Source organism: Antrostomus carolinensis, unplaced genomic scaffold, assembly GCF_000700745.2.
Source record: "Antrostomus carolinensis isolate BGI_N321 unplaced genomic scaffold, ASM70074v2 scaffold9016, whole genome shotgun sequence".
Classification (NCBI taxonomy): domain Eukaryota; kingdom Metazoa; phylum Chordata; class Aves; order Caprimulgiformes; family Caprimulgidae; genus Antrostomus; species Antrostomus carolinensis.
In genome coordinates, this window is record NW_010321144.1 from 17,649 (window position 1) to 28,907 (window position 11,259).

General features: G+C 39.3%; 1 protein-coding gene across 1 annotated transcript in view; it reads right to left on the reverse strand.

Annotated features, from left to right (window-relative positions):
• Positions 1-8,533, reverse strand: part of POU1F1 (POU class 1 homeobox 1) — a 9,554-nt gene extending 1,021 nt beyond the window's left edge. The window contains 6 exon segments of the mRNA XM_029085402.1: positions 1,321-1,381; positions 3,189-3,353; positions 3,764-4,009; positions 6,049-6,156; positions 6,159-6,185; positions 8,392-8,533. Coding sequence (XP_028941235.1) covers positions 1,321-1,381; positions 3,189-3,353; positions 3,764-4,009; positions 6,049-6,156; positions 6,159-6,185; positions 8,392-8,533 — 749 coding nt within the window.
• Positions 8,534-11,259: the final 2,726 nt, after the last annotated feature.

Below are 11,259 nucleotides of genomic sequence, written 5' to 3' on the forward strand. Positions count from 1 at the left end.
GACACAAGAGGGCACTTGATGCATTATTCTGGAAACGAGGTGCAGCTATTTCTGTTACAGAAACACACAAAGTATCTGCTAGAATTCAAATTACTTCATTATTTCCTCTGTAACATGTTGCTGGTCTTTCATTTATAGGTCTGTTTCGCAATATTTAGTAACGTTACCAAAAACTACCTAATTAGTAGCACGGTGTTCTGCAGGTATAGAAACATCGCTGGTTTTGACCAAAATTTTCTTAGGATTTCTGATCAACGTAGAAAAGAAAATAGTTTTCACAAATTCAAATTAAGTATTTTTTTGCTCAGGGTATGATTATCTTAACTAAGTTAGTGGGATTTTTGTTTTACATCTAGTTTACCTTCAAGCATCCATTAAGAATTGCTAAGAGTAAGGCTGCAGTTCAGATAAGGTCCAGCTCCCTAATTAGTTTGAGGTCTTCAAACTGAGGTCCTGTATGACTTCAAAGGAACAATTAATATTTTCTTAATATATGAGATTTGGTCCTGAACTTCCCCTCAGTTATGTGTGTCCTTGACAACCTGCCATGTTAGATACTCCCAGTGCAGTGGAGTTAGATGTAAAAACAGGAATCATTAAAAAAAAGGTTTAATATGAGGACTTATTTCCTCAACAGCAATTAAAAACCATCACCAAAACCCACAATGTTGGATGAGCAGTCTTCAGTGGGCTTCTCTAACCAGGAGAAAACATCTGGGACAGATTATCTCAACTAAGAGCTCTCATGCAGGTCATACTGCATAAACTGGGCAAGGTCTTGCCACTGCTGCTCAAGTCTTCACAGGTCTGGAGAGGAGCTGAGAGGAGAAAGTGGCCTCCCAAGAGTAAAGCTTCATCCTTGGTGAGGTGCTGTGGCAAGCAAATTAGCTATGAAGCATCTCTTGTCCCCAGCTCAGTCCTATAATTGAGCAGCATCCCATCAGAGATTCACTTCAAAAGTCAGAAAGAAATCACATCTTCATTTCATTTCTTGTATCAAAAGCAAGATAACTCCCCCCCCAAAAAAAGAAATCTCAAGTTGAATATGAAAGGAAAAAGTACACATTGTGGTTGTGGGGTTCTGAGGTTGTGGGGCAATAGAGCAGCCTCTGTCTCTGGGAGATGGCAGAAATTTGGAGAAAATTTGGGTTATGGAGGTTTATGCTGTTATTTTTCATTGGAAGTTTCAGAATAGTGAAACATTTTGAAACACTAACTATAGAGATTCATTAACAGAAAAATAACACTTTGATTTCAAGCCCAAGAAAAAGAAGCATCTTAGCCAGAGGGGTAACATGTAATGCTCTAAATATTTATTACCTTATGGTGGTTCTGCGCTTCCTCTTCCGCTCGTTCACTCCAACTTTTTCGTTGTATAAAGCTGCATTAAAAGCAAAACAAAACCAAACCCAGCAGTTACCTTCCACAGGGGATGGAAAACAAGCACAATTATCTCTAGGAAAAAAGTCCCTTTCTTTGAAGACAGAAGAAAGCCATCAGATAATGCCACTGAATAAGAGCAGCACCACACATAGGAGCACAGTTTTCTTGAAGATGGTTGGTCATTGTTTTACCTCCAGCCCCTTTCTTTTACCTACCTTCTTCCTCCTTCCCTGCAGGACACAGTCTAGGGAGATGGAGTCCATTTCCATAACCCTTGGCTCATCCTCTTCAGAAATACATCCTTGGGTCTCAACACCTTTTATTCATCTGCCTCTTTGATGCTACTCTTTGATGGACAAATTCCCCTCTCACTTCTCAGAGGCTACTGTCTGCACACGTGATCCTACCCCGCGGTTACAGGTGAACAAAACTTTCTACACTGGGCTCAAAGGAAATGGAGGTGTGTGGCAGGAGCAGCTGTTTAACAATGTTTCCTACTGTTGAATGCAATGGCAAATCCAAAAAAATAACATTAAGGTCATCATCTCTTTCTTCCCGTGCTAGCTGAGTACTGCATAGTGGTAGTCTTGGCTTTTGCTGTTACCTCCAGGCACACCGCTTCCCAGCATCGCAATCCCTCCAGCTGAAAAGGCTGTTCTTAAAACCAATTCATTTCCTGTACATCAACCAACTTGGTTTTGGTGTTTTCACTGGGCCAGCACTGGGCTAACAGCAAAACACAGCCACTCGCTCACTCCTCCCTACCACAGGGGGCAGGGGAGAGAATTGGGAAGCAAGGGTAAGGAGACTCATAGGGTGAGATAAGAGCAATTTAATCATTGACATTAAAAAAACTTCAAATAATACTGATGTTAAAATAGTAATGATGATAATAATAGTAGTAAAATACTCAAATGAGTGATGCCCAGTGCCATTGCTCAGCACCCACCAACCAAGCCTGCCCCGTTCCCAGATCATGATCCCAGAGGAGCGACAATCCCAAACCGAAACCGCAATCCCGGGAGAGCCAGAGCCCGAGCGAAAGCCAGAGAGAGCAAGAGAGGAAGAGCCCCTCATGGATCTACTGCCCACCCTCTGAGATCTTGCATTTGCAGATGGATAAAACACAAAGTCCTTCACTGCCAGGGACACAAATGCAAACACTGGGATGTTCTCAGTGTTTCTCTCCTAACAAATCCCAGCTGAACCCAAAACCGAGCGCTGTTCTAGCTGCTGAACAGAAACCAGCTCTGGCCCAGCTAAAAACCAGGACACTGTCCTAAAGTACACTTTGCCCAGTGAACCCCGTGACTCCTCCTCCATCTGGAAAGTAACTGGGTAAAAGGAAAGGAAACCCATAGCAGCAGAAAAGTTGCATCAAAAACCTCTATGCTATGCTATTCTTCAAGGTTTAAAGACCACTGCCTCAGCTGAACTCAAACCCTGTCCCCCATGGCCACATCTCTTATGTCAGAGGCTGGAAGGAGATGCCCTTTGCTAGTGAAGAATCCCCGTACTCTGCTCTGTGGACTGTCCTGCACATCCTAAAACCAGCTCTGACCTGTGCTACTTTGCCTGTAGTCAAAGTGTTGGTTCTGCTATTCTGCAGTCTCCATGCATTCCAGTTTTCCCCCGTCCTTGCTCACCCAAAAAAGATAACCAAAATTTAATATAACCATACTTTAGCATTTACAGCTAGCAAGACAAAAACTTCAGTCTACAGAAGACACATACTAGTCCTTCAACATATGTCTAGGAGTCTGGTTTAAGTGCAAATAGATATTTAGAGGATTTCAGTTCTCTACCTCCTACTTGTTCTGCTTCCTCCAGCCACTTGGACAGTATTGATTTCAATTTGCACGCGTTCTTGAAACTCAACTGCAAGTTTTCAAACCTGCAAATAGTAGTTTGGCTGAACTCAGAGCCATGCACAGCAGCCAGTGCTTCTCCAACATTGGTTTGTGTATAACCTGTCAAAAACAAAGAGGAAAAAAGTCACTTTGGAGCTTTCTAGAAAGAGTTACTTCCCTTAGGACACTTAGCCCTTCACTGCCCTAGGTCTCAGAAAATTTGGGGCTGTGCAAAATAATACACCTGCTACTGAATGTAATTTAATGAATGGCAATAATTTTCTCCACACTTAAGAGAAATAATTTAAAAGCAAGAAAGTTTAAAGTCACTTTCTGTGTAATAAATTGCAAAAAGTTGAAGTTCATGAATTCTGTGCAATTCTTCCAGGAACAGAGAAAGTTTGGCAATGCAAGGCAGGATTAGAGTTATGATTAGACAGCTGCAGAGAGGCCAGACCATAAAACATTCAAAATAATTGGACTTCCATTGGAATTTTTCAGCCATTTGTTTCAGGACATAAAGCACATACCCAGCTTAATTCTCCGCAGCTTGAATTCATTAGCAAATTTCTCCAGTTCCCTGATTTCTGGGGAGTCCATGTCAACGGGCTCTTCGACAGACTTGCTTTTTCTGCGGAACTCCTGCTTGAAGTCTGTGGTGGTGGGATCATCTGCGAGGAGGGACTGGTGCATGGACGTGAAGCCGTGGCCCAGGGCGCAGGAGCTGGCGCTCAGGGCGTGCTCCGGGAATTTGTAAAGGCAAGGGGTCAGGCTACCTGAGCAACAACAACAAACTCCCTCAGTATAGTTATTCTCTACTGCTACACAATAAAACGTGCCTTCATCATCTCAGAATTGATATCTGTAAAAATTATTCTTAATTTTTTAAATTTATACATTTATTTTTTTAAAAAAATTATGATGCAAAAGTATCCAAGACTGAGGATCTCCTAGGAGATAGGGTCTCTCTCTTGTCCTTGTACATGAAAAACAAATGATTTCACAGGCTATAGCCATCCTTTTTCATAGCAAATTAATGAACTTAAATATTTAAGATGGTAAATGGTCCAAATCTAAGCAATCCAGGACCTTGGCTGGAATTAAGTGGCACAACAGGATTAATGGATCTATATAATTCTGAATAATCTAAAATGTCTTTATTTTCTGGTTCAAAGCATGTTTCCATGTAAATACCATTTGATGCCCAGACACAATACCACTGTGGTTTAACTTTAGCATAAGATTTGTTTAAGGGAAGTACACAAGACCTCAAAGAAAAAAAAAAAAAAAACAACAAAAAAAACACAAAAAACAACCACAACAATTTCAGAATAACTATTCTGGTTTAAAAAGAAATTGCTCAAGCCTAAAACAAAACCATCTGATGCTACCTTTTGTTCATAAATATCAGACTTAACAAGAAGATTTAGTTAAGGATGAAGGCTGGTTTTTCTCTAGATATTATATATAAAGTTAAGGAATCTCTGACCTGAAGGGAGGGGAAAAAAAATCATTGGAGAAATATTAACACTATTCAGTATATCTGAAGCAGCCAGTAAATTCCAGGTTCTCAGGACATCCTTCCCGATTTTCCAACTCACACAAAACTTTGCAGCAGAACTCAGAACTTCATTAACCCACCCCTTCCTGCATTTACTTCTCTTGTCTTCACCGCCCCAATTGGTCTCACCAACTCTGCAGGTTCTAACCCCATCAGACTATTTTATACACTTCTCACAGGATAATCAGGGGGAAAAAAAAAATCTCAAAAAATAAAGGAAAAGATTAAAAAAAAAGAGAAGGACTTGCTTTGCAAGGTGCTGACACCATTTACCACGTTGGGATGTGGCATGCTGCACGTCTGTAAGATGCGACTCTGGGAGAGACTTGCTGACAGCATCTCTGGAGTTGCAGGTTTGATGCCTTTAAAAAAAAAGGAAGGGTTAAAAAAAAAATTAAAGGAGAAAAATGAAGATGTATTTATTTGGAATGAAACAAAAGGAACTTCTGAGCAATGCCTTTTGTTTAATATTATTAATTTTTCCTGAGGATCTGGACAATACCTAGAACATTTGCAGCACAATGAATAGGAGTCTTTGGACATTTGCACACCATGAAGGAAATCTACTCTCTGTCCCTAAAAATCCCTATGCAAATATATTCAACTATGCTGACTTTTATATTTCCTTCTTTCTTAAGTTAAATAAAATGCTGAGGTTGATTTTGGATTAGCTCTGGCTCCTGATTATTTCCTAGGAATAGAGTTAATTTGATTCATGGCATTATCTCATGGACTGCTACTTGAACTTGAATGGAATAACAGTTCCTCTTTCTTATTCAGCCTGGGACATGGAAAACTAAGCAGGGTGCTATCATACATTCATGAGCATGAAATTCCACAGTAATTTGTGTGATCTGCCTGCTGAATTCAGCTATTCTTTCATTATGCCACCATTTTATTTTATAGCTCCTGTCAGCGGTCCATCACCCCAGGTTCTGGTAATACACAGGTATGTCAGGTACATTACTCCCAGCATCTCAAAAAGTGATGATTACCAGAGGAAGTGAGCATAGGTAGTCAAAAAAGAGCAGCACTGTCCCAGACTTGTAGAGAGAAATAAGATACAGATGATTTCACAAGATATGCAGACGTTTGGAGAACTTCTGGGCACTGACATCTAATTTCCCAACCCCTTTAGTGCCTCAACCCCAGTTCTGTCCTCTTTAAGCCACTGTCTTGAATCAGTAATTCTAAGGGAAAACTGACCAAAATCAGCATGCGAATAGCTCACCCAGTTGAGGTGATGTCTCTTACCTGCCATCACCCCGTAGGTAGATGGTTGATTTCCATAATGACAGGAAGGCACAGAGTAATGAAGGCCTGCCAAAATGTTTCCCGAAGTCATCATGGCAAAGCAGATCATGTTTGGATCAAAGAAAAAACAGATGGGACTGGTAAGAAAATGTGTGAGGATTCAAGACACAGCCTTTAAGTTCAGAGGCGGACAGTGCTCCTCTACACAGTTTTCACCTGCATTCAGTAAGCATTTAACTCTGGGCCAGAACCATCAGGTTAACTGATGGAAGTCCAGACACTTGGCCAGGTCACACCAGATGTGACTGTCAATATAAATAGTGAAATACTATGGGCCAGGAGAACAAGTCCTACAAGGAGTGGTTGAGGGAACTGGGGTTGTTTAGCCTGGAGAAAAGGAAGCTGAAGGGAGACCTTCTTGCTCTCTACAACTCCCTGAAAGGAGGGTGTAGGGAGGCAGGTGTGGGTCTCTTCTCCCAGGTAAGAAGTGATAGATGCATAAGTAGGCACAGAAGTGTCCCTTCTAACAACTGCTATAAAGTATAATATTAAAAATTCATGTTCGAGGACATTCAGATATGTAAAACTGCACTTTAAAGTACACATTCCAGTTGTTCAAACCATATAATTAATTAGGGATTAAAATCTCTAGTTTTTACAAGTGATCATATCAGTAAAATGTCCTGTTTAGATAAACTTACACAGATACAAAAATCAGTAAGCCAGTCACGCTTATACTAGCATAAATTAATGCAAAATAAAGATTGTGTTAATAATACTATATGCATCAGAGCAATGCAACTTTTCTATCAAGTTAAGATCTAAGTGTTTACTGGTGGGGTATTTTTTCTATTATTTCATAATCCATAATGTATTTTATGCATAAAAATAGCATTTTCAATTTGCTGATAAGGATTTAAAATTAAATAGTGAGGATGATGCTATTTAAATTAAATAATAACAATTAAAGTGTTATGGATACTGCAGAACATCAGCTGCATTACATGGTGTAGTATTTGAAGAGAATTGTATTCACCTCTGTTTTGTGATGCAGAATTGTTACATGTATTTTACAATTTTATATTTAACATCAGTCATTATTCAAAATTCTTTCACATCTACTTTATGCACAAATTCTCCTTCGATGTTTTCACCAGAATGGCATTGTTTAATATAATTTCTGAATCTATATATGAAATTTGTAAACCTTTACTCATCATAACTACAAAATATCAAAACTCAGATCTGAAGCAGCAAATGCTTTCGGCTGGCTGTAACCATATACTTTTTATTATGAATTAGATGATTCTAGAAAATACTACTATGATACAGATATATAAATTTGGCCTCATACAAAATTTAAATTCATTTATTCCCCACTACCACTGCTAACTAATAGCTCTATTAGGATATTTGGAGCTTCCTGCTTAATGTATAAGACCCTGCTATCCATGACCAATGCTCAGTTTTCATTACTTACATGCTTTTTCTTCTTATTAAAATGTTTTATTGCCAATGCATTTCAGGAGAAGTCTAGTTTCTTGTTAAAACTCCAGATAAAACTGTTATCTTAATGTGATTTAAAATAAATCAAAATAATTTCTTTTTCTGTTCCTGAAATCTTTCCATCAACAATTCCTGTATTCCAGAATCCCACTTCTGCAGGTTTAAGGTTGCAAGAAAACTTTCTTTTCTGTCATTGTCTCAGATAGTTCAGTGATTACATAGTCCTAGTATTTAAATGCAATTAATCGGATTATATACAAACACACAAAATTAAAAAATACCAATGAGAATTCTACGACCAATTTTGAACATCACACTTAAATCTTAGTCTTGACTCAGTATGCGATATGCTTTGTAAAACAATAATTTTCCTTCTTCAAAGCTCCCCAAATGACATTTAGACTTGAACTATTTTAAAAACATTTCCTATTTAAAGGGGTTTATGTTACTTTAAATTGTCTTTACATAATAAACTTTCAATTACTTTACATTCAATTAATTTATAATTTTCCTTGCCATTGAGGACTACAGTTGTAACAACAGCGATGGTGTTTGAACCTGTTCTAAATTAATGCATTAGTAGCACACTTGAGCCTAATCTTGGAAGAAACTTAGAAAAAGCTACAAATTTAGCTAAAACACAAACAGTTGGGGGTTTTCCTGATCCACTCATCACGTAGAGCTTTGTGAAAATGCTTCTACTTTCATGTAGTCCCAATCGCACATAGGACTGATACCAAACACTTTAAATATCGCAGAACTCGACCAACACGTATTATCCAAAAGAATTACAGATGAGAACTACTGAAAGTATTTTTTTAAAGTTTTAAAAAGTACCTGTAGACACCACATTGGTGGCATGGTTAGAAACCGGCAGGCACTCTGCGGCGCTGTGATGCATTATCAGAGGCAGAGAGGGAGAAGAGTCAGAATTCAAGGAGACAAAGGTGTCGGATGAAGCAAACGCTTGGCAAGTCATACCCTCCGACCGAGAAAAGAGCCACTTGCCCCTGTTTTCTAACAGAACAGATCCGGTGCAATTAACGGCAGCTCAAGCTCTATTCCAGGCTTTTTACCTGCATATACATATACAGGAGGGCTCCAGAGCACAGGGAGGTCGTGTGCAGGTATTTATACCACCAGGAAATCCCTTTATCCATTTTAATGTTCTTTTCCCAACAATATTGCCATACTGCTATAGAGCCTCCTTCCTTCCCACACAAACACAATACGTGGCCAATTAATGGGGAGGGGGGCAGAAGAGGGAAACCAGAGACATGATTTGACAGATATTTTCAATTAGGTCTTTTGTAAAGAACAAGGATCAGAAAAAATAAAATAAAGTATCGTCTCCAAAGTCGGTAGCAATGAGACAGGTATGTTTAATACTAAGTAGGTTTCCACAGTTAACACCTGCCCCCAAAATCTCACCCGGGCAATTGTCTGGAAGGCAACCTGGCTGAGAGCTCAATCAAAAGTCTGTAAAAGCCAAGAACCTATAGCAAAATAATCTAAATTAACCTAATTCCCAGCAGTTGCACAGTGATTGTTTGTCTTAACATATACTAGTATAAATCAGAAATGTGTAATATGGAGCAGCTGGATCCAGGAGGAAGTTTCTGAACGGACAGATTTACATAAGATGTGTAAAATGTTTATCTAAGATCACAGAATCATAGTGGTTGAAAAGACCTTTAAGATCATTGAGTCCAACCATAAACCAAACACTGCCAATTCCACCTCTAAACCATGTCCCTAAGCACCTTGTCTACCCATCTTTTAAATACCACCAGGGAAAGTGACTCCACTACCAACTAAAAGAGATTGTCCCTATCCTACGCTTACAAGTACTCTCAAAAATTCACTGGGAGTTTTCTGCCCTGAGACACAGACTCCATTCTCCACCTGGATGATGATGTGACACCTTTCCTTGCCGCAAAAGATCCTTGGCAAGTGACTAATAGCTGCTAAACTGCAAAAATCTGAGCAAAATGATATAAAGAATTGATTGTGCACATATACATACAATTCCTTTAGATATAAACCATTGACCAAGTCTGGGACTAGGATTGGATCTAGCCACACCTAGACTCCTCTCTGAGAAGGAGTTTAGAAAGCAAGAGGGTCCTTTCTGAAACCTTGGGACTCAATGGGAGGGTCTCCTTGACAGTTTTGTCTCACCCTGTCCTCTATGCAGAAAATAAGCAAGGGAATCTCGCCATTGAATCCTGTTAAATGAATGTCACATTAACCTTTGAACTCTGTTAATTCACTATTTTATATCAATAAATATACTATTACTTCTCTTTTACAAGTGAAGTGCATAACTCACTCTGACTCACCACCTACAACACTATTGTACCAGTAACATCCTTTTGCAGATACACAATAAAACAACAGGTTGAGCCTGCTCCAACTGCATTCCAGATTTCCCAGAAGTTCCAGCTCTCCTGAGGTTTTCAGTTGTATCATTCCTCTGTGTAGGGTGTTCTCTTAATTAATTGTACTTCTGGCACACTCTGCACAGCTCAATTATCATGCAAAGCTGATGAGTCTGTCTTAACTGTTCTGTACAAGGAGAAAAGGAGGCTGAGGGGAGACCTTCTTGCTTTCTACAACTCCCTGAAAGGAGGGGGTAGAGAGGTGGGGGTGGGTCTCTTCTCCCAGGTAACAAGTGACAGGACAAGAGGAAATGGCCTCAAGTTGCACCAGGGGAGGTTTAGTTTGGATATGAGGCAAAACTTCTTCACCCAAAATGATTTTTGCAACAATTTTATTATTTTCAATAGTTCACAACTGCTCTCAAGATCTACACGCTTACACAATTCTTCCCCCCATTTTTACTATCCAGAAAGACCTTTAACTGAAATTACTATGCTCGTGTTATTGAAATACTAAAAAGACAGAGTGATATCATAGATTTATGGTTTACTTCCGACACCATAAATGAAAAAGACATCTCTAAATACACTACATTATGCACAAGGCAAAAAAAAAAAAAGCTTTCTTAGGTAAGACACAAATTGACTAACCATCAGTGTATGCCATGGATAGTTTCATCTGCAAATGATGAGGAGGGATGGTGGATTAAACATTTTCAAGGAAGACACTTTCCCAGGGACCAGCACAATGCAATTCACTTTTAAAAACCTATAGAAAGCTTATCTGGTCTTGCTGCCAAAGCCTGGTTCGCTGGAGTCTGAGTAAAAAAAACATGTGTAATTGCATTAGAGCAAACAATAGCCTTAAAGCCCGATTTAGACCAAATGAGACTACTTGATAAAGACCAAAAAGAACGTAAGATTATCTGTTTCTCCACACCACCTGTCCTTAACGTTAGATCATCTCTGTAGAAAAGAGCCCCTGAACATCCCGCACAGACACGATCTGTTATCTGCAGGGAAAGGTGTTGTTCCCACGGCTCTCAAAGAACAACCTGAGCCTTGTTGTCAGCAACTCCCCCATACATCATAAAATATGTTTAAACTTCTAGATAAGATCTACAAACTTAAATAAGATGGATATACAAGTTCCACTGGTTTGCTTCATACTCCTAGTCAGGCTGGCGCTTATCAAAATGTTACACATGGCACATAGACCACTGGAGAGAGACCCTGACACTTCATGGCAGTGGTCCAAGCTCATTCCAGCATTAACTTCAGTAAAAACCAGTGTAGGATCAGGCTGCAAACAGTTATGACTGAG